Below are 23,922 nucleotides of genomic sequence, written 5' to 3' on the forward strand. Positions count from 1 at the left end.
TGGGTCATCCGGGAGCCAGGCCCAAGATGGAAGGCTTTGTGTCCCAGCTAGGCCTAGCTCTCTGCTCAGAAAGGACGCTCCCACTTAGCTTTCTTTTCTGAACAGGAAGCTAGGCCTAGGTGGGCCTCCGTGCCTTCCAGCGTAGGCCTTTCTCCCAAGTGAGCCAAATTTCCATGGCTGTCTGTCAGGTATAACCCTCAGAATGGTGAGTTATGGGATCTGTATTCTAAGAAAACCTGGTCCCTAGCAAGAAATCAGCAATACTGAGTCATGCTAGCTTTGCAAAGAAGATCAGTCCTTATTTCTCAATAAGATGACAGACTCTGGTGTTTTACAACACGTGGCAACATTAGCACCAGTGAGCGGAATGGAATACCTTAAGCCTTCCATATGTTTTGGACGCCAGTTCCCAGAAGCCCCAACTAGCACGGCCAGTTGTAAGAGATTATGAGATTTGGAGTCCAAAACGTCCAGAGGGCCCATCGTGCCACACCCTCTTAGAGAAAAGGCTGGGGAGGAAGTATGAACGTCTGCTCGACCCCAGCTCAGAAGATCCTGAATGAAACTCCTCCTAATTGTGGGACAGGAGAGGCCATTTCGGCATTACCTTTTTGCAATAAATAATTTTAAAAACTGGATCCAGTTTTCATGGCTGGATTTTAAAACGGCATGAGCCAGCCCAAATAAGTTTAAAGTGGTGCCTTTGAATTTATTTTGGAAACCCAGAAGAGGTGAAAAAAAAAAAAAGACCCACAACCTGCTTAGCAATTGTACCTTCAGCACTATTTCCCCCAAGGAGGGACAGAAAACCACCTCTTGCATTAAATTCAGTGACAATTCCACCCCTAAGGGGTTGCAGTGGAACGAAACACATAACTGAACCAACGGGCACAATCCATGCCTCGGTTCATGAAAGGGGCACCGTCGGCCTTAGAAAGAAACCGCCACGTAGGCTGTTGTGGGGGCCCCCACCCCTGCTCGTGGGCCGTTTTCAGGTCCAGCTGTGTTGCTTCTGCCGCTGCTGCGACGTCTTGGCTGCCAAGGTCCAGCGCTCCAGCCACTGTTGCAAGGTGAAGCCATGGCGGCGCTCGCCCGGGAGCACAAACTGTCCTGGTTGTTCCCACCTAGAAAGAGAAAGCGGGGATGGCTCATCAGCAACTGGGACGGAGCCATAGTGACCAAGGGCTCTCCAGGCACAACAAAAATTCTCTACCCGACACAACCCTTTGGTCTTACAAATACCTCCTCTCCTGAGCGGTTTTCAAAGTCTTCAGTGTTTCCCCAGAAACATATACTTACCTGTGCACACATAGGCACAGGTAATGAGACCTAAAACTAGCTGGATATCTCAGTGGTTTAAAGATCTGGCTGTGGAGCCAGAGGTTGTGAATTCTATTCCCCACTGTGCCTCCCTAGGGAAAGAGCCAGCCTGGGTGGCCTTGGGCCAGCGGCATCGTCCCAGGACACCCTTCCAGAAGAAGGGAAGGGTCAACCGGTTCTGAGTATTCTCTTCCTGGAAAATCCTGGATGATGATGATGATAAATTCTCATGTTATTGAGAACTAAACAACACTTCAGTCAAAGTTTTTCTGGATCCATTTGAGAGGTGCAATTAATTTTACATATAAAAAGAGTGGTAAAAGTATGCCCACAGAATAAGGCAAAAGCAACTATATTGCTTAAATATTTGTTTATAAATCACGCTGATAAAAAGTTCGGGTACACACGCACGCATGCACGCACACGCGCTGACCAGGCTTGGTCTTGTATAAACCCTGGTTTTCTAGTGCTTGATATGTAAACTGCTTAAGATGTCTGACTTTACTAATTCATTGTCCTGATGATGTGCCTACCCAGCTTTTTTCCTTCTGCCGGAAGACACAGTTGTGTCTGACACAAGACCTGTCCTGCGACCCTTAAACAAGCTGGCCACCATCAAATACGGAGATGCTAGTTTTAGGTACTAAGGCCAATAGCTGTGTATTGGCGGCACGTGGCTCTTTCCTTTGCCTCAGCCAGATTCCTCACAACCCCATGAAGCAAGCTACGAATACATAACACTCCCTATGCTGAGACAAATCATTGCCACACTTCTGGACTGGCAGCAGCTTTTCACGGTCCCAAGCCTTGGCCTTTCCTAGCCCTACCTGGAGATCTCTAGTATCTCCTGGAGGTCTCTCATCCAAGTCTTGACCAGGCCCGACCCTACTTAGCTTCTAAAATCAGACAAGACTGGAGTGTCGAAAGAGCAGGATGGTGGCAAGTGGGCCAATATTATCCAGCAAGATTCACAGTTGAGCAGAGAAGTGAAACCAGCGTCTTCCCCGCCAGGGTCTCTCGGCTGTGGCTTGGACACTGTGACCCGTGACACAACGCTGTCTCTCCTCCCGGCTGTCTGCCCTCCACTCACCATGCATCCACAATGGCCTGCACCTCCTGCCATCGCTCTATACGGCAGCGGCACTGATCGGTCACCCTCTGAATCCGAGGCAGGAGCTCACGGGCCTGCTCTTGATCGTGGGCCTTCACTTCTCGCACCAGGGCTGAGGAGGAGGGGAAAAGGCCAGCTTATTCATGGTACACAGTCAAATCGAAGTCAAATCAGATATTATGGAAAACGTCTACGACCCATGATTAGTTTCATCTGAGTTTCTCCAAAATACTAACGTGTACTTGCAAATTAAGCCCATATTTACCTTTCCAATAAGTTAAGATAAACATCCCAATCACATAACAAAGTTCAAGAGGCAGAGAGGAGTGAAAGCCTGTACAGTGGTCCCCAACCTTGGGCCTCCCGATGTTCTTGGACTACAACTCCCAGAAGCCTTCACCACCAGCTCTGCTGGCCAGGATTTCTGGGAGTTTATTTTATTTATTTAACTTATATGCCGCCCACACTACCCGAAGGTCTCTGGGCAGCTTACAGCATTTAAAATACAATAAAAAGGCAAAATAAAAGGGCAAAATAATTGAAATGCAATTAAAATATATATTCTAAAAATTGCCATCAGACCTACAGCTGATATTATTTCAGTTAAAAGCCATTTGGAACAGGAAGGTTTTGATCTGCCGCCGAAATGTCATCAGCATCGGCGCCAGACGAATCTCAGTCGGGAAGGCATTCCATAGTCTGGGGGCAGATGCCGAAAAGGCCCTTTCTCTACAAGCCATCCCTCTTATCTCCTTAAGGGACGGCTCTTTCAAAAGGGCCCCCTGGTTAGATCTTAACTGCCGGGTAGGTTCATATGGAAGGAGGCGGTCCTTCAGGTATCCAGGGCCCAAGCTGTTTAGAGATGAAGTCCAAGAACATCTGGAGGCCCAAGGTTGGGGAACACTGCTGTAAGGCATAAATGGGAGAGAGAGAGTCGACTCGCCTTGCACATCGGGTTCTGGAGCCTCCTCCAGCTGGTGCTGCAGATTCTCCAAAGCCCTCTGTTTGGAACTGAGCTGGGCACATAGGAAAAGAAGCTTTTTCTTCAGGTCGGCCATGTGGGGGAGGAGCTGCTCAGGACCCTGGAAGGGAGCAGGGAGAGGAGACATTTGAAGGGGAAGGACAGTTCCGTTACATCGACATGGCCACGTCAGCCCCTCCAGATGTTGCGGTGTACAACTCCACCTAGCGAGGCTAATATAACTCAGTATGGCAACATCAAGATGTCTAGAAACCCAAAGGCTCTCCACTTTGATCTTCACCTTTTAACACCTGAAAGCGACCTAATGGCAGTTGCCTGAAATGACAGGGAAATGGGAAGTGGACTTAACAAGCAAAAGCCAGTTCAGGCCACGTTTCATCTAAGATGGGCAAATGGGTGGATCTCCAGATAGCGGGGATTGCTGCGCCCATCATGGCCTATCGGCTCTCTTGACTAAAAGTGACGAGAACAACCGCCCACTGCCACCTGCTACCCATTCCTGGTCTATTCTCTCCTGCAGGCCCTTTCTAGGAGGGGCTGGTGAAGAGGGTCCTGCTGTATCTTCTACCCCTGATCTGCTAAAATGGGAGAATCACCAGCTGCCTTGAGACCCTAAACTGTGGGATCATAAATTATGAATAAATTAAATAAATTATGACTAAATTAAAAATAAATACGTAACTGACAGGGATGGTGGGTAGTATCTTCTGCACACACAGAACGTGGAGAAGCTACCCATTTGGAAAACAACCAGAATCCCTGGCCAGCATGGCCACTGGGGGTGGTGGTGGTGGTGGTTCAGGCAGTCCTGGAAGTTACATTCCAAAAAAACACAATTTTCCCCAAGTTCTGCATGAGGGAGCCGTGTTCCTTTACTGATTTGCAATGGATTTCAATCTGATTCATTTTCTTCCACCTAGTTTCCCTAGATCTATCAGGGAGGCACAGACCTTGTAAAGCGGGAAAGCAGCTCCACTGCAGACGTTGAGGAAGGCCCTGTATTCTGCTGGGGCTGTACGGCTCAAGCGGTGGATGGAAAGCTCGTGAGCAGGGAGGTACCGAGACCTGGAAGAGAAAGCAAGCCGCGTCGGCTGTCTTTTTCCCTGCTGGTGTCTTCAAATCAATGTTGAATGGGAAAGACTGAGCACAACAGGTAGGGAAAAGTCACTCATGACACACGCATTCCTCTGATCAAAATAAAGTGGGCGTTTCTCACTTAACACAAAAAGGCCTTACACCTAAGCAATGCAATTTCTGCAGAGAGAAGTCATGTTCCAGGACCAGCATAAATCACAAGCACTGACTTCCTCTGTGTACCCTTTCTGCCATGATGAACGGCTGGATAGCTCCGTGATTAAGTGAGGTTGGGAGTTCGATTCCCCACTGGGCCTCCCTGACAGGAGCTGGATTCGAGGATCCGTGGTGTTCCTTCCAGCTCTGCAGTTCTGTGATGATGACGACATGATTATTATTTGCATGAGTTTGCCTAGTTCGTCTTGGTTTTCCTCACGCCAGGATAGCCAAGCCCTTAGCCTACAAATACACTGGCTGTTCTTTCCCTTACCGGCTTCTCACATTTCAGGACCTGAAAATGCGGACACATGCCAACACAGCTTGCTTGTCAAAAAATATGCTCCTCAGGAACCTGAACTGTCATACACAAACCACGATGTGTTCTAGCTTCCCCAAACCCCAAAATGGCTCAACCATCGGGAGAACCTTACCCGGGGAGCTCACGGCGCAGCAGGCAGGGCAAAGAGACAGTTTTGAGCTGCTGAACCTCGCGGTCCACCCTGTTGCGCAGCGGCTGCGTCTCCAGTTCCACCTGTTCCGCCTGCGGCAGCAGTTTCTTCTCTATAAATTCCTGGATCTGAGAGAGAGAGAGAGAGAGAGAGAGATCACCAGCGTGATCACAAAGATACCATATAGGCACAGATTCTGTTTTAGGATGTACAAAGCAGCCATCCCAACACCATCATTTTAACAAAAAGGACAAGGTTCTAGTCCTCACTGTTTCACAACTCTCATTAAGTTAACAAAAACCCTGGCAGGAGGCTTGTTGCATAGGTGTGAAGCTACTTAATTGTCTTTTTACAAGAGTAACTACTGGCCTATCCCTACCACTCTGGTGGCAGGAAATGACGAGGAATTAAAGAACCTCTTAATGAGGCTGAAAGAGGAGAACGCAAAAATGGTCTGAAGCTCAACATCAAAAAAAGAAGATCATGGCCACTGGTCCCATCACCACCTGGCAAATAGAAGGGGAAGATATGGAGGCAGTGACAGATTTTACTTTCTTGGGCTCCATGATCATTGCAGATGGTTACAGCAGCCACGAATTTAAAAGACCCCTGCTTCTTGGGAGGAAAGTGATGAGAAACCTTGACAGCATCTTAGAAAGCAGAGACATCACCTTGCCGACAAAAGTCCGCATAGTCAAAGCAATGGTTTTTCCAGTAACGATGTATGGAAGTGAGAGCTGGACCATAAAGAAGGCTGACCGCCAAAGAATTGATGCTTTTGAATTGTGGTACTGGAAGAGACTCTTGAGAGTCTCCTGGACTGCAAGGAGAACAAACCTATCGATTCTAAAAGAAATCAACCATTCCAGAGTCCTCTGATGCATTCACTCCTATTATGATGAGAAAAGTACATTTGCAAATTCAGAAGCAATACATGTGACTCACTCACTCCTCATGAGTCACTGCAAGACTGATTCCTATTCCAGCGGCATCACTATGCAAGCAATTTTGCTCTTGCCCAGTAGAGGGAAGCATCAGTTCTCAATTTTTCCCCTCCAAACATCTAATTCAGTTTCTGGATGGTTCAACCAAAGTACTACAAGCGATTACAGTGGTACCTCGGTTTATCAACGGAAATCCATTGAAAACAATGCCTCAGTTTACGTTTTTTTCTGTTTACAAAGAAAGTTTCCCCGGGATGCTACCAACTCATTGAAGCGACCAACATGAATTTGACCCAACTCCGGGAGGCAGTGGAAGGCCTGGCGTGCTCTGGTCCATGGGGTCACAAAGAGTCGGACATGACTTAATGACTGAACAAGAACAACGCCTCCATCAAATTAATAAAGCAAACACCTCACCTCAGCCTGGTCCTTACGAAGCTGGGACTTAAGATAAGAGGTTCCCTTGATGAGCACCCGAATATGTTGCTGCTTCTCATTCTGCAAGAAGGACAGCAAAAAAGTGAACGACAGATTTGAAATATCAGGCAACAATAAAAGAAAAAGGAAGAAGATAAAATTGTTGTGGCACCTTAAAGACTATCTGCTATATTTTAATGTGAGCTTCTGGGGATGAGTCCACTTCCTCAGACATATGTTTGGACTTGTCTATGAGGAAGTGGATTTGTCCAGGAAAGATCACATTAAAATACAGGCACTCCTCGCAATCTACGTCTTTAATGACCACTCAGGTTTATGACCCTCGTGAATGTTTCCTTGCGTATTCCCATACCCTTCTCGATGCATGTGATTTATCATCCTTGTATACCGCATTACTGCTCTTCACTTAACGACCAATTTGTTTAACGACCTAGTCGTAGGGATGGAACTCCGTCATCAAGTGAGGAGCACATGTATAGCAGTTCGTCTTTAATGTTTTTATGCCACAACGTTTTGCCTTCTTCATTTTTCATTTTTCATCTGCCTGATGTGCTAGCACAGACTAACACGGCTTCCTCTTCTGAACGGGGGACCTTCAGAGACCATCAAGTCCAGCCCCTGAGCTCAGCACAAGGACCTTGCCCACCAAGCATCCCTAACAGAGAGCCGTTCAGCCCCTGAGTGAGGATTAAAGAAACAAGTGTCAGTGCCATGATTTCTACTTATAATTCTAGTTTATACAGGCCTTTTTAAGGAGAATGGTGGGGCAAAACCATTTTAAATCAATGAATAAACAGGTTCATTTCAACTGTGCTCTGATTTTTAGCTTCACCCCTAGACAGAATTGCAGAACTGCCCCACGAAACCATGACTCAGCGAGGATTTGAATGCAGGCCTGTCTCCCGGATTGACTCAGCCACTGGCTGCCCTTTGACCCTACCGCCCTGCTCTCCCTGGGACCCAACAGGCACTGTAAACATCTCACGGCTCGCGGCCTCCTTTTCAAGCAAGCGCTCACCACCAGGCGGCGGAAGTCCATGACGCGCCGGCGTTTGGCCTCCAAGTCCTGCCGTTCCACTTGCTTCGTCCTCACCGCTTCTTCCAGTTCTCGGCAGCCATCCAGCAGCCCGTCCCGGTATTCCCGGAGCCTCACCGCCCGGAGCTCCAGCTCAAACACAGCTCTGGGTTGAAGGGACGGAACAAGGTCAGCCGGGGCAGAGAGGAGAGGAAGAGAAATCCTCCCAGCTCTGTGTGAATGTACCCCTTGCACAGAAGCACAGTTTATTTCCTTATTCACAAACATGTATTTATTTAGTTATTTTCTTTGTTTGTTTCTCCGCCTTTCCCCTTAAAAAGAATCCAAGGTGGCCTACATCAAAGGCATCATTAAAGCTAAACACAGTAAGTGTACAAATACTAAAAAGGATTAAACAAATACCACTGAGAAGTTGTAAACACAAACAATACTAAAAACACACTTAAAGCAGTAAGGCATAACCAATCCTTTTAAAAAATCCCACTCAGGCAGCCAGACACCAAGGGAAAGCTTGCTGGAAGAGAAAGGTCTTCATCTGCTTGTGGAAGGAGAACAAAGATGGGGCCAGCCTGGCCTCCAGTGGGAGGGAGTTCCAAAGTCTCAGAGCAGCCACAGAGAAGGCTTTCTCCCGTGTCCCCACCAAATGCACCTGTGAAGGGGGTGGAAGGGAGAGAACGGCCTCTCCTGATGATCTTAACACCCAAGCAGGCAAATACATGGAAGACGCGGTCCTTGAGACAGTTTGGAGAAAAGTCATTGAGGGCTTTATAGGTTAGAACCAGCACTTTTGAGTTATGCCCAGTGAAATTGCTGTGACAGGGACGTGGGGGTGGGGTTATGTGATCCCTGTGACTAGCTCCAGTCAGCAATCCGGCTCCTGCGTTTGGGACCTGCTGAAGTTTCTGGACCCTATCCAGAGGCACCGTGGATCAAAGTACAGTGGTGCCTCACTTGACGACGTTAATTCGTTCCACCGAAATCGTTGTAGAGCAAAAATGTCATCAAGCAAAATTAAAAAACCCCATTGAAATGCAATGAAAACTGTTCAGTGCGTTCCAATGGGCGAAATACATGCTCATCCAGCAAAGATCCTCCATACGGCAGCCACTTTCTGGTGCCTGTAATGCAAGGAATCCATCCCTAACACAGTGGGGAGCCATTTCCTACAGCCGGAGGCCATTTTGAAACCTGACGATCAGCTGTTTGCTGATCGTCGTAAAGCAAAAAATCGGTCCCCAAAACAGGGAACCGATCAACGTTAAGCGAAATTCCCCCATCTAAACATTGTTTTGCGATCGCAAAAACTTCAGCGTTAAGCGGATTCGTCATCAAGTGGGTTAATTGTCCAGCGGGGCACCCCTGTAATCCAGTCAGGCTGTAACTAAGGCATGTGCGAGATCAGACCTCTCCAGGAATGGACACAGCTGATGCATTAGTTTTAATTGTGCAAACGCACTCCTGGCCACCACTGAGACCCTTGAGTCTGATGGCTACCAGTTGGAGAAAAGCTGCTCTAAAATGACCCGTGCATTTCCCTTAGCTTGTCAGCAGGGAAAGATGAATTACCCCAGCCCTCTCACCTGGCCAGGATGGAGTGCTCAGAGCCATCAGATAGCAGACGATGCACGTCCTGGACAACTGCTTCCAACTGAGCTAAAAGCTTCCTCTCCTGAGCCTGGAGAGGGATCTGTTGGATGCAGAGCATCTCACATTTGCTCCAGCCCTCCTGCCACCAGGAGAGAAAAAAGAGAGAAGTCACACCATGAGTCCATTTCCCCTCCTTTGACACCATAAAGCCAGCAGGAAGATCTTCTAGTACTGATATTTCTCACCCCCATTTTGTCACCCCGTGTAACACTAGACAGACCAGCCATGTGTACCCATGAATTTAGTTGCGGGAGAAAAGGATGCAGATTCTTAATAATTTTCCCCTTTCACTCAACAGTTGATAGCCAGGCTCAGAGAAACATCTGGGCTCAGAAGGGCCACATGATCCGGCCTGCTATTTTTTGAGCGCTGAGCGGACAAGGAATTTTCTCCTGTGCTGCCAAATGTTTATGGCACAGTAAACACAAAATCCCCCATAATTTCATTTGAAAATAAAGGCATACAGCGAATCCTGCTACATGGCAATACATATGCCCCTCACCTGCACTGTTTTGAAGGACACTTAGCAACCCACCCCCTCCAAAGCTAGTGTGTCGGACGAAAAAAAGAAAAGGTTGGTATGTCAGACCAACTTCTTTTTCTGCCTTTGGCATACTAAAATATGGAGGATGTAGCCAGCAACAGGTCTGCAAAACATGCCTGCGTACACCCTGGAGTGGTCCACCCTTGCTCTCAAGTCCCCTGGGCAGAGAGGCCTTTGACAACTGGAAGATTTTCAACATGCACACTGCTGGCTTTGAAAACCCCACTAGGATTCATTCATTTAAGCCATAATTTTATTTATTTACAGCACTTTTATCCTGCCTTTCTCCTAAAAAAAGACCAAAGGTGGCTTACATCATTAAAAAAAACACTATTAAAACAGTAAATTATTCAAATATATTAAAACATTAATATTACTGTATATTAAAAATGTTAGGTAAACACATGATTAAAAACATATTTAGAAGCAACGAAATATGGACCATCTTATTTATTGTCTTCTAAACACTCAGTGACTAAGGAAAAGCTTGCCTGAAGAGAAACAGGATGTTCCTTGCCAGTGGTCGGATGAATTACTGTATTTTTCCATGTATAAGAACCCCCCTTTTCAAACCGAAAATTAAGAAATCTAAGTGGGGCTTAGCAAAAAGGGGGAAAGGGATCAAAGTACTCCCACAACTGCATGATCCTTTTGATCCCTTTCCCCCTTATACAGCCATGGGATTGCTTTGATTCTTCCCTCCTCCTTTTGTTAAGCCCCATGGGACTTAGCAAGCAGAGGGGAAAGTAGGGATCAAAGCAATCCTGCAGAGCTTTGATCCCTGCTTTCCTTTTGCTAAGGATTAGCAAGTGGAAGAGAAAGCAGGGATCAAAGCCCTGCAGGAACAATTTGATCCCTGCTTTCCCCTCCACTTGTTTATTTCTCTCCTCAGCTTAGTCAAAAATTTTAGACAAAAGTATAGTCTTATACACAGAAAATACAGTACTTACAAATCGGCCCCTTTATTTATTTATTTATTAAATTTCTCTCCCGCCAATCTAGACCAAACGTCTACTCTACAGTTTTATCTTCTATCTATTCCTAACTATAGTCAGTCACTAGCTGTCAGCCTTACCTGGATCAGGTGTCGGACAGAAGGAAGGTCATCCATATGGTCTGAGACATCTTCTAGGTGGCCACTGTGCAAACGGAACCTGCAGATGGGGACAGGATGGCAAGAACTAAAGACACCCCCACCATCATGTCATTGGTACATCCGCGGCTGGTTCTGGTTTCAGGGGTCCTCTGATGGGGGCAGCACCTCCTCTGGAGGCAGATGGTAGTGCATTTTTCAAGAGAGCTGGGTGTCTCAGAGCCACTTAATGTTCCCCATAATCCTCTGGGGCAACATTACATATGGAGATCTCTATTGAGGCGTTTGTGAGAAGTGAAAATGGTAGCCAGCCTTCTGTGGAGCCCTGGACAAGAAAGAGCGAGCCAAATCAGGCAGTGGACCGCCCTGGCGTATCTAGAAACCTGGAAGTTGTCTGAAGAGGCTTGAAGTTATTCTGGCCAGCCATGGAGAAAAGAGGCTGATCGCAGAAATGCATACAGTAGAACACTCCACTCCCAGATAAAAAAAGGCCTACTTGAGTGCTTCCACATCTTGGGGGATGTTGAGACTGTCGGAGAGCTCCTGCAGCTGCTGGGCGCTTTGGAGGGCCAGGTGCTCCAAGGCCGAAAGGATGTGCGCAGGTGGATGGGAGGCTGCGAGTTTCTGCAAGATACAAAAGGACAGAAGAGAAACTTTTGCTCACCCTTCCCTGCTTCCCAGCAGTTTGGAGGGTAACTTTCTCAACTCGATTTCTCATCGGCCATAAAAAAAAATGGATTCATTTGAACTGTGATGATGGAGGAGAGCTTTGTGGATGCCCTGGACTGCCAGAAAGATGGAACAAGTGGGTCCTTGATCAAATTAAGCCCGAACTATCTTTGGAGGCAAAAACGTTGAAGCTGAGGTTGTCCTATTTTGGGGCACATCCTGAAAAGGCAGGGTTCTCTGGCCAAAGAGAGACAAGCAAGGCAGTGGCAGAGCACTTGGGCAGCATGTCGATTTTCCTCCCATTCAGTCCCCAGCTTCTCCAGTAAAAGATATACCAGGGAGCAAGTGGGTGATGGGAAGTCTTTACCTAAGACCGTTCAAAGCCATTGAAAAATAAAGAACCACAAGCAGGGCCAAGATGGACACAGAACTTGGAAAGGGGTGTGTTTTGAACTACATCTTGCAGAACCTTTCAGCCTGCGTGGCTCCTGACGTAGTAGAAAGCAGCTGTTCCTGGTCTTATGGTTAGAGGCTACTCAGGACAGGATTAGGGTGCCTTTAACAGCAGCAACTTAAAAAAATTCCACCACTGCAGAGTGAAATGCTCTGGCATACGATTTAAGAACCTTTTGACCTCCAGATGTTTCTCCCTACAACCACCCAATATCCCAAAAGGCATGGCCAATGGTAAGGGATATTTGAGAATGGTAGTCCCAAATATCAAGAGCAGTGGCTCCCACCCTTGGGTCTCCAGATGTTCTCGGACTACACCTCCCAGAAATTCTGGCCAGCACAGCTCGTGGTGAAGGCTTCTGGGAGTTTTAGTCCAAGAACATCTGGGCACCCAAGGTTGGGGACCACCGATCTAGAGGGCCAAAGACTTACCTCCACAACGCTCAGCCAGTGCTGGTAGGAACTGTTCATCTCCTCATCCACCCCACTGCAGAAGGACACAGAGGAAGGGGAGTTAGAAAAGGGAGGGGAGACCAGCAGAGAACATGGAGAATTCCCCTATTTTTTTTTTTTGGCCTAGAATTTCAAGGTCCCCAAAACACTCCCAGGTAATCCAAAACCAATAATGCTTCCAGCCTCTCAATCGTGTTGAACCTTTGCATATCCTCTTAAAGGGAAACATTTGCAGGAAACAAACTGTGGTGAAATCAGTCATCTGGCATTCTACTGATGTTCACGGAAGGTTTGCGTAACGTTCCTCGGCCAATTGACAGTGTGCGATATGGTCAAAAGGTAAGTGTCCCCTTCCTTTCTCATGGATGGATGGATGGATGGATGGATGGATGGATGGATGGATGGACAGAAGAGGCAGACTGGGTGAATAAAGGACTGGAGGAGGAGGAAGAGGTGGAGAGAGAAGACGTGGGAGTGTGAGGCTTGAATAAACAGAAAAGTGGATGAAGGAAAGCGATAGTTGTAGGATGGAGGCTGAAAGGGAGGATGAGAAGGGTGTTGGGGAAGAGTGCCAACCAGGAACCCTCTGTTCCTCCAGCCTTGCCAGGGCATCCCCAGAATTCGTCAACAAAAATAAATAGCATGGTGTTTGGTTCCTTCTAGTGGCCAGTTCTGATAAATACATGGTGAAAATGCACATTTTTAGGTTTTAATACATTCAGACCACGGATAAGTGAAACCGTGGATACGGGATCCTGCTGTAAATGTAAAAAGCTGATTCTCATTCCAGCTTTTAAAGGTTCCAAAATTCTAATCAGCATAATATATGTAAGGAAAGAGGGGAATGGAGGATTGTCAGCCCAGGAGGATGGCAGGCAAGGAGGAAACTCCAATGGCAGGAGCCCTGAGGGCTTGTTACAAAAGCAGGTTCAAACTCGTGGCACAGAAAGAAACCGTGGATGGCGTGATCTTACAGAAAGTTCCCAGATACGCTGTGCTCGAAGAGGGTCTTGAGAAACTGGAAGCGGAGCTGACTGGCTTCCCGGACGTCTCGCTGAGGAGAAAAACAGAAACAGGACACGGAACTTTGACTAAAGAGGGAGATGCTGAGGGAGACCCAGTGGGGATTTGAACTCCCCATCTCCGGCTTCGCAGAGCTAAACCTCTGCACTATTCAGCAGTTCTAATACAAGTTTCAGAAGCCACTCTGCCCTTTGCCTGCTAACAATCCACCAGCTCTCACCAGAACCTCCGGCTCCAAAGTGGGGAAACCAGATTCAGAGGCTTTCCTGCCAAACACCACAGCTGTCCGGGCCTTCCTGAGGAGAGAACACAAGACGAGGGCATTGTCACGAGGGTGCGGGGAACTCCTCTTCAAAGTGTCTGTTGGTCCTCTGCCTCCCACACACACCAGACTATTTAACACAGAGATGGGACACACGTGGGACTCCGCGTGTTGTCTGAACACAACTCCCCCAGTTTCTTGCCATGGAATATGTGGGGTGGGACAGAGGAGAGACACAGGCCAGAACATCTGGCAGATCAAATACTCTCCACCTCTGATTCTATATACTGTCAAAGAAGCAAGACTCAGGCGTTCTGGAACGGTTCAGTGCAGGGCCACTGTCCCTCCCTTAGTTATATTCTGTTCTGATGACTGTCATGCACTCTGTGGAGGATAGCCCTCTGATTGGAGCCAGACTGTTGGGGAGCTTTATTTACAGTCTCATATGCTACCTGTAGGGACGTGGTGGCGCTGCAGGTTAAACCGCAGAAGCCTTTGTGTGCTGCAGGGTCAGAAGACCTGCAGTCGTAAGATCGAATCCACGCGAGGGAGTGAGCTCCCGTCGCTTTGTCCCAGCTCCTCACCAACCTAGCAATCCGAAAGCATGCAAATGTGAGTAGATAAATAGGGACCACCTCGGTGGGGAGGTAAACAGAGTTCCGGGTCTAAGTCACGCTGGCCACATGACAACGGAAACTATCTTCGGACAAATGCTGGCTCTACGGCTTGGAAACGGGGATGAGCGCCGCCCCCTAGAGTTGGACACGACTGGGACTAAATGTCAAGGGGAATCTTTACCTTTACCTATGCTATCTGTGGTATGAGTGATTGGGGGGACTTTTCTGGACTGGGATGATTGTCTATCGATCCAGCCGTAACCAATTGTTCCTTCCAGCTTTTGAGAAAGTCCTGCCTTTCTACTGAGTATTCTACCCCTCTCTTTGTCATTTGGAAGCAGTTTTTTGTTTACTGTTGATCTGTTTGGTTGCTTGCTAACACGTGTGCAGTAAAGAAAGCAGTATATACAAGTCAAGCAACTGTAAGTAAAGCAACTTCTTTCAGAGACTTTTGGTGCCAGTAAATGAGAAAGACGTGAACTCTGGAGAATTTTTAGCTATTCTACTCTGTGGACCTCTGTACTTCTGCCAGGAAACAAAAAGAGAATTTTACTAGAAATGCACAACTGTGGAACACAGACAACAGACAGTAGACAACTTGCTTGTTATAACTCTTCTGCCTGCTACCACTTCGTTTCTGGGCAGAGCTTAAAATACTGGTTAAAATTTAGTTCGCAGGCTCTGTAACATCTTTTCATGAGAATCTAGGTTTCTCCTCCCTCTTCTACCGTCGGCAGGTAAAACCGTCTTCCAATTTTAAAAAAAATTCCAAATGGCTTTATTAGCTCTGGCGAAAGAGTTTCAATCCAATCTATGCCATACTTTAAAAACAACTGATAAGTATGAAAACATTTTTAATTCTGCTGTTTTAACATCAGAGACCACTTCATTTCATTTTAGTCCCATCACCCTTTGACTGTTTCATTGACACCTTTTTCTTAGCAATACATTTTCATCTGTTTCTGTTTTAATCTGCTTGTGAACGGCCTTGGGTTCTAATTCAGGGGGAAAGAGATCATTCGAATAAACAAACAATTCCCTTTGCCACACTGCGGAACAAGGGCAAGGAAACCCACGGGGGCACCCCTTGTCCCATAAAATGGACGTATTCTGCCCCCTCCCAGGGGGAGCCCCACAAGGAAGGGCAAGAGCCTGGATCCTGGGGGGGTACCTCTCCATTTCTTCCAGTTGCTCCAGACGTCCCTTCACTTGCAGAGTTCTGGCACGCAACTGTTGGCGCTCCGAGGCCACCCGGGCAGAGTACGCCTTGAGAAGCAAGCTGCGGCGCTTGGCATCGCAGATCATCTCCTGGGAGGTCTCCAGGGTCACCTCTGAAAAACCAGATGGGGAGGAGGAGACAAGACCCAGAGTCCATCATCAGCTGGGCTTTGGGAGTGCTGGATCAGTGCCTTCTGCTATCTTCGCTGCTAACTGCACCTCTGGGAACCAGGAACTGGGCAGGTCAGATCTTTCGGTCCCATCCCTTGCCCTGGCCTTTCTCCCCTCCAACAGCAGAACTGCCCTTTCTCCAACTAGTGACATTTGGCTCTTCTTGCCCAAGGAACACAGAATGGTAAAGTAAAAGGAAAGCGTACTGCTTTGTAGGCCGCCCCACAGCACTTAAAAGCACTCCCTGCATGATTGACTCTTTTAACTATGTAGGCTACGCATTGCACACACACACACACCCTCCACGAGCTGGGTACTCATTTTACAGACTTCAGAAGGATAGAAGGTTGAGTCAATCTAGAGCTGGCTACCTGAGACCATTGGGACTGAACTCAGGTCATGAGCAGAGTCTTGACTGCAGTACTGCAGTTCAACCACTGTGCCACGAGGCTCCTCAGTGTTATAATAATAAAAGAAAAGCATTACCCCAAACATAAACAAATAAATAAATGGGGGGGGCTTAACAGGGCTCTCTCAACAGCTGGCTGGTTGACTGTTCAAGAGCCAAGGGCCCACATTTCATCATCTGCACCCCTTTCCTCCCAACGTCCTTGGCTCACCGTCTGCCACAAGCTCCCGCTGTGCAGACTCGATCTGCAGGTCGATCTGTTGCAGCTCCTCCCGCAGGCGGGCAATGCCCTGGACCAGCTGCTTGCGGCGTTCCTTCTCCGATTCGGAGCTGCCAGGATTGCCCTGGGGAGGGGGGGGAAAATGAAAACACAGAACGCCATCATGAACTCTGCCTGGCTCTTTGGTGCCCTAATTTTGCTCCTCTAACCTCATAACAATTCCTCTCTGCCTGCCTTGTTCTAAAAGCTTTTCGCCCTTTTAAAGCGGATAGTTTTACATATGCCTCTTCCAGGTGCTTGAGACTTCCGCTCCCAGCAGCCCGACTTCACACAGCGAAAGGCAAGGAGTTATGGGAACCGTTGTCCAGATGATCTTTAAAAGCCAAAGCCTCCCCCTCCCCAGCCCTCTTTTAAGGGCTCCTAGGCTATGAGAGATCTAGCACAGCTCAGTGGGTTGGACTGCCAGGTTGAAGAGATAAAGTTCGAGGGCATGGAGTCCCACTGTGTCTCTGGGGAAAGGGACCACCAAGATGACCCACAGCAACGGTGGCTCTGAGGGGGTTACACACCCTGCCACGTCTGTTGCATGACCCCAGAGCATCACCTGGAGAACAGACTGGTAAACATTTCAGAGGACTTCATTCCAGTGGCCTGTCCAGCATTAGTGGACTTTAGTTCCTATCATTCCCCACCCACCCCCATCACTGGGAAGTGCAGCTAAGTACTTAAGGACGATGGGTCTCAAGAGTCCAGCAACAGCTGGAAAAACACAGGTTATTCGCCCCTCACCTTGGAAACGATAATACTAATCTTAGAACTGTTGAGCTGGAAGGGACCCTATGGATCCCATAGGTCCAGCCCCTGTCAAAGGGAGCCTAACGTCTGGCTCCTCAGTCGGATACCTAAACCACCGTTAATTATGACTACAAGCACATCCGTACATTTTTTCCGCCCCTCACCTTGGCCTCCTCCATCTGCTGATACCTGCACAAGGAAAATCGGTTAAGGAAACGATTCCTCAACTTTCTTGAGCCAGTGCTATGGACTTCTTGACCTGATGGGCTGAGATATGTTGATCAGTCAGGTTAGCCTACCTCACAGGGTTGTCGGGGAGGGGGGGTCACATGTTGTCATAGAATATCATGTGCCCAGGCAACAGCCCTAAGCACCAGAGAAATAACTACCTGATGGTACAGTTTTGCTCCACACTGAGGTGCGATGGGTTGGGATGAGGATAACAGAAAGACCGTATCCTCTCCTATGGTCTTTTCCATCCACTATGTTCACCTCTGGAGGATTTGCTACATCTCCCATCACTTTCGGAAGCAGAATAAGGAAGGGTGATGCTTCTCTACAGCAGCACATATGCTGTGGAGCTCATTCCCCAGAGAGATTCAATCAGCTTCCTCTCTTTTGATCCGAACTGCTTTTGTTCCACCAAGATTTTATTGTGGATTCAAATTACATCTCCCAGTTTTTTCTATACAATTGTCTCTTTCTGCTTTAGGCTTTATTTTATAAAGCTGCTCTTAGTCCCTTGAATTTGTTTTTATTCTACTTCATGTCTTTACACGACTGCTTTTGTTACGCTACTCTGAATTTGTACACCAAGAAGATCAAAATATACATGTCTTAATTAATAACAAACTGGAAAGTTTCATTGGTGGAATTTTATTTGCCATACCACTGTGGCAGTGAGGGAGAGGGAGTGATTCTTAGCAGTGAGAATGATGCCTGCCCAATTCTACCCACAGAAAAAGAGCAGTTCAATCCTATCCAAAGTTTAAATATTGCTTCCTCCTAAGTGTATCCAGATGTGGCTTAGATGTACTCTTGTCTTTATTCCATTCCTTGGCTATGGCAGTTCAGTTAAAAAGCTTTCCAAAGAAACAGCACTCGAACCAGAAAAGGATACCAGAGCACATTTCCACGAATCTTCTTCACATTTCTGAAAACAGATGCAAGAAAAACATCCACATCATATACCATATTTTTCTGTGTATAAGACGCCCCCATGTATAAGACACCCCCACTTTTCTAACCCAAAATTAAGAAATCTAAGTGGGGCTTAGCAAATATAGGGTAAAAAGGATCAAAGTGCTGCAGGATAGCTTTGATCCCTGCTTTCTCCCTTTGTGCTAAGCCCAGCATGGCTTAGCAAAAGGAGGGGGAAAGGGATCAAAGCAATTCCACAACTGCACAATAATTTTGATCCCTTTCCCCCTTATACAGCCATGGGATTGCTTTGATCCTTCCCTCCTCCCTTTGCTAAGCCCTATGGTACTTAGTGAGCAGAGGGGAAAGCAGGGATCAAAGCAGTCCTGCAGCACTTTGATCCCTGCTTTCCTTTTCTTAGGCTTAGCAAGTGGAGGGGAAAGCAGGGATCAAAGCCCTGCAGGATCACTTTGATCCCTGCTTTCCCCTCCACTTGTTTTTTCTCCTCAGCTTACTTCCGTGTATAAGACGACCCTCAATTTTTAGTCTAAAGATTTTAGACAAAAGTATAGTCTTATACACAGAAAAATACAATACAGTACTAGACTTGAAAGGGAATATGAACACTTCTCACATAAGAAAGCAGTTCACCTGTAAATCAAAGGAGCCTTGTGGCACAGGATTTAAACTGCAGTATTGCTGCCAAAACTCTGCTCACAACTCAAGTTTAATGCCAGGTAGCTGGATTGAGATTCATTCAACCTTCCATCCTTCTGAGGTTAGCAAACTGAGTATCCAGCTTGCTGAGGAGAGCAATGTGTAGCCTGCATGACTAGATTGTAAATAGCCCAGAAAATGCTTTAAGTGCTATGGGGCGGTATATAAGCAGCACATTTCAAAGGTGGGGAGTTTGTTTCAGCTCAAAGACCAGTTTCATGTTCTCTAAGTTAAGCTGGGCCAATGTATGTGCAATTTTAGGGATGGGTGAGGCTAAGACAAAATGTCAGCCTCTTCTAGCCTGAAGTTCTTACTGGCAATAATTAAGCGTCAAGACAGGTATTTTAACTTTTTAAAATAGGGAGAAAAAAACACATGCAATGTCCAAGAAGGTGTCAAGAGAAGGGAGAGATGTTGCTGGCTAGGGCAATCTAGAGGGTTAGATTAGGACTGGGGAGGTGCAGGTAGAGTCAATCCCACAGCCTATGGGTTTCTAAACATGACCCTGTAATTATCTCTTTTCTATCAGCTGAACTGCAGAACTCCTAGCGAGTAGCCTCCCGAAAAGAACACCCACTCAAATTCTGATCTAAAATCTTTTGATAGTTCCCCTGATCATCAGCCTTCCCTATTCTTACCGCTGGTGATGAACATGTCGGATGACGTAGTTCCAGATTTCAGCACACTGACCCGAGCACATCCTGAAAGGGAACGAAAGCAAAAATTCAGCAGACTGAAAAGGAAGAAAGCAAACAACTACCTTGCTAGCATACAAAATAAATTGCCACCATCCATGCTGCGCAAGCAGGTCCTGCAACAAAAAGCTGCAGCACAGTATATACTCCAGGACTGCTGCCCCACAGCAGCCAGCATCGCTTGCCCACTGAACACATTCAGTCCCTTGGGAGAGTTTCTTCTGTGAGATTGTCCCTGAAGATTTATTTGAATGTATAGAATGCTTTCCCTCTTTCTGGCTGAATAGCTCAGCAGTTAGGTAACCAGGCTGCAGAGTCAGAGGTTGTGAGTTCGATTCCCCACTATGCCTCCTTGACAGGGGCTGGATGCGATGGGCTCCCTTCCACCTCTGCAGTTCTAAGATTATCATCAACATTATTACTGTCCACCCAAAACCGTTCTGTCTCCCTATTCACAGCTGGGGACAACAGAACTAAACCGAATCCTCATTTCAGTCGATCAGTTACCACAGGGAACAGATATCAAGCATAACTCATATTTCCCGCATTTAAAAAACAAACATCATCAAAGAACTCTTGACAATAATTACAACCACAATTTTTAATTGACAGCGCAATCTGGCCATGAATCACTGTTCATTCTGAAACGGATCCCATTTATCCGTCCTCCTTATTACAGAGGATGGAGGCAACGAGTTGGACCCTTTGGGTTTCAATACCCCAGATGTGTGGCCAGGATCCAGGCCCCAGGGCTACTTACCCATTTGAAGACAACGTTCCCTAGACACTAAACACATCAAGCGCAAGGTCGCTTATTGCACTAGCTTGCCTTGGGTTCTTTTAAGGAGAAAGGCAGGGAGGGGGGAAATATTTTAAATAAATAAATAATTATTCTCACGCCAAGGCACTCTGCAAACGCTCAGAGATACCCTTTTTATACTGGTTTATTGCACCACCTTGCCTTGAGTTCTTTTAAGGAGAAAGGCAGGGAGGGGGGAAAATATTTTAAATAAATAAATAAATAATTATTCCCAAGCCAAGGCACTCTGCAAACGCTCAGAGATACCCTTTTTATACTGGCTATCACATTTATTCTATAAAAAATATAGTTACTCCGCAGACGAGGGGAACGCCCCCAATTCTAAACCACGTTCCTCAGAGACGTTACACAGCCCAGACTTAACAGAGCTTGAATTATTTCTATTTATTCCAAGGGCACAACAGGGCGCAGAGCCCTCTGCACATGGCCAGAGGTCCTCTTTGGCATTCCATAGGCACGGGGAGGCAGGGCAGGGCAGGGCGGGGGGCCCGGCTCCTCCAACCTACCGTCGGGCGGCGCTCTCGGAGGGGATCTTGCTGAGCGGCAGCTTCATCTCCTCGGCCGCCCAGCGCCGGAGCTCCTGGGCCAGCGACGCCCCTTTGCGCTCCATCTTCCCCGGACCGCGGACCCCACCTCCGAAGTCGAACTCCGGCGCCTTTCCCGACTTCGCCCCGCCCTTCCGCAAGGCACGCCGGGAGAGGTAGTTCCTTGACGCAGAGCTTGCTGGGAGATAACGGTCCAGCAAAGCCCGCTGGGATTTGTAGTTTTTCTCTAGGCTGGGGACAGGGCATAAAAAAAAAAAAGAAAGACAGAAGGGGGAGAGTTCGTTCGTGTGTATTTACATAGATCACCAACTATGAACTGATGTCTTTTAATCCTTAACAGATTTATCTCTTTTTTTTTGGGGGGGGGGGAGGAGGAAGCATGGATAATCAGGGGCAGCAGGAGAGCATGTAAGGAGGCCCACAAGTACATGCAAAGGCAGAATGTTGGACTCTCCTGTAATTCTGTGGATGAGTCAGAGTAACTGCACCATAAAAGCTTTTATCAGAAGCACACGAAGGTGCTGTTGACATTTACAGGGTGGCAATGACTGACCTGAGACATTTTGCAGCCTGAAGGATGGGCTCCCTTCTCATACCATGTATAAAACCAGGGGGGGATCAACAGCTGGATTTTTCTTTTGCATCGCTCAGAGACTCCAAAGGCTTGCTGCCACTTCCCGACATCTGCCACCGGCAGCAACCACCTCCCTCCACCAAAGGGTAGTCGTTGTTAAGTCATGTCCGACTCTTCGTGACCCCATGGACCAGAGCACGCCAGGCCCTCCTGTCTTCCACTGCCTCCCGGAGTTGTGTCAAATTCATGTTGGTCGCTTTGATGACACTGTCCAACCATCTCATCCTCTGTCGTCCCCTTCTCCTCCTGCCTCCACACTTTCCCAACATCAAGGTCTTTTCCTCTTCTCATGAGAGGGCCAAAGGATTGGAGCCTCAGCTTCAGGATCTGTCGTTCCAGTGAGCACTCAGGGTTGATTTCCTTCAAAATGGATAGGTTTGTTCTCCTTGCAGTCCAGGGGACTCTTAAGAGCCTCCTCCAGCACCACAATTCAAAAGCGTCAATTCTTCAGCGGTTGGCCATCTTTATGGTCCAGCTCTCGCTTCCATACATCGCTAATGGAAACACCATAGCTTTGACTCTGCGGACCTTTGTTTGCAAGGTGATGTCTCTGCTTTTTAAGATGCTGTCAAGGTTTGTCATCGCTTTCCTCCCAAGAAGCAAGCATCTTTTAATTTCATGGCTGCTGTCTCCATCTGCAGTGATCATGGTAGGGTAGGGCTGGCCCTATTTAATGCCATCCAGCATATTCTTTCCCAGAAGAGGATACATGGAGATGCAGCTTTTTGTTCATGGTGGTGTGTTATTCCTAACCTCTTTATGCCTTGGCAAATAATGTGCTGGTTTGTTTATATCCCACCCATCTGGTCTTGCGACCACTCTAGGCGGCCCTTTGGGGGGCCCCAGAACATTTGAGGGGGGGCACACACCACCTTCTAAGGTTTGTTATGTGACTTACACAATCCTGATTCAGCCTATGTTTCTTTCATATTGTGTTTGTGGCTGTGTGGCCCAAAAAAGGTTAAGAATGGCTTTGTCCATGTCTCTATGGGCTCACAGAGCAGCCCCGCCTATCTCTGTGTTTGGTTCCAGTTACCAAAGATTCTTGGGGAGTGGCACCCCTTTTATTTGACACAAGCTTCCATAAACCAAAGATCATGTGTGTCCGATCAGATGCTTGGAGCGTTCTCTCAGCGGGTGTTTTAATGCCTGCTGACCCCACTGAAGCAATTCCCACACAGTTTCTTCCACCCATTAACCCACCGGAGGATATGTCTGATAGTTCGTACACTAAAGTGATTCGCACGGATCAGGCTCAAGAAGGCTGCAGTGCCTGGGCGCATATGCTGAAAGAAACGTACAGTATTCGTCTTTAAGGTGCCGCAGGATTGTCTGTGGTGGAATATGATTTCACCGGTGTGCTCTCTTGTGACAGACAGAGAATAAACACATTTCCCCAGTTTTGGCTTCTCTACACTGGTTACCTGTTGCATCCTGGGTCAGAGTCAAGGTTTTGATGATTTCTTTTACGGTTTGAGATCACGTTACCTGCTGGAGCATCTTTTCCCAGTGTCATTTACCTGCTCATCTAGGTCCTCCCAGGCAATGACCCGCTGGGTAATCACTCCGAGGGAGGCCAGGAAATCACCGGCCAGAAATAGGGCATTCTTTGCTGTGGCATCAACACTCTGGAACCAGCTCCTGGTGGAGCTGCGCTTGGCTGCCTCTCTTCCCACATTTAGAACAGTCCTGAAAATACTGCTGTATAAAGTGGCCTTTCTAGGCAATCCTGTCTGATGTGTTTTTCTTGCTGCTTTGTTTATTATGTGCCTCATATGCCCCAGAGGGAGACCACAGCCGCGATACAAGGATATCTGCAAGCGGGATCTGAAGGCCTTAGGAATGGACCTCAACAGATGGGAAACCTTGACCTCCAGCGTTCAGCCTGGAGTCAGGCGATGCATCATGCCTGCTCCCAATTTGAAGAGACACTTGTTCAGCAGGCCGAGGCAAAGAAGCAGTCCCAAAACCAGAAAAATCAGGGAGCTGGACAGGGGACAGATTGGATTTGTTTTTAGTGTGGAAGGTATGGTCACTCTCGAATTGGCCTCCTCAGCCACACTAGATGGTGTTCCAAAAGCCATTCAGAGCATGTTACCATAGTCTCTCGAGACTGAAGGATGCCTAATCAAATCACGTGTCACATTTTAGCTTGTAATTTATGCCTCTTAGAGTTTTCTGTTTGGATGTTGTTCACTTGTTTTGTCTAGTTTATGTCTGTTGT

General features: G+C 47.4%; 1 protein-coding gene across 1 annotated transcript; it reads right to left on the reverse strand.

Moving 5' to 3' along the window:
- Nucleotides 1–684: 684 nt before the first annotated feature.
- On the reverse strand, nt 685–21,201 carry HAUS5 (HAUS augmin like complex subunit 5). The gene is made up of 19 exons (XM_072979471.2): nt 21,026–21,201; nt 19,643–19,705; nt 18,268–18,300; nt 17,312–17,336; nt 16,344–16,476; nt 15,506–15,665; nt 13,676–13,751; nt 13,407–13,486; nt 12,412–12,466; nt 11,354–11,481; nt 10,840–10,918; nt 9,154–9,299; nt 7,556–7,718; nt 6,517–6,597; nt 5,138–5,283; nt 4,364–4,478; nt 3,375–3,513; nt 2,411–2,543; nt 685–1,124 (listed from the first exon to the last, which is right to left on the reverse strand). The coding sequence occupies exons 1-19, from the start codon at nt 21,127–21,129 to the stop codon at nt 992–994; spliced, it is 1,992 nt and encodes a 663-aa protein (XP_072835572.2). The 5' UTR covers nt 21,130–21,201; the 3' UTR covers nt 685–991.
- Between the last annotated feature and the right edge of the window lie 2,721 nt (nt 21,202–23,922).

The sequence above is a fragment of the Pogona vitticeps genome, chromosome 9, assembly GCF_051106095.1.
Source record: "Pogona vitticeps strain Pit_001003342236 chromosome 9, PviZW2.1, whole genome shotgun sequence".
Taxonomy (NCBI): domain Eukaryota; kingdom Metazoa; phylum Chordata; class Lepidosauria; order Squamata; family Agamidae; genus Pogona; species Pogona vitticeps.

Excerpts from the sequence above, each read along its gene's own strand:
- HAUS5 (XM_072979471.2), bottom strand. The coding sequence starts at position 21,129 with ATGGAGCGCAAAGGGGCGTCGCTGGCCCAGGAGCTCCGGCGCTGGGCG. Across the intron at positions 9,300-10,839 it reads CTGTCCGACACCTGATCCAG|GAGGGCTGGAGCAAATGTGA; the intron begins GTAAGGCTGACA and ends TCCTGGTGGCAG. Across the intron at positions 4,479-5,137 it reads CTGCGCCGTGAGCTCCCCGG|GTCTCGGTACCTCCCTGCTC; the intron begins GTAAGGTTCTCC and ends TTTCTCTTCCAG.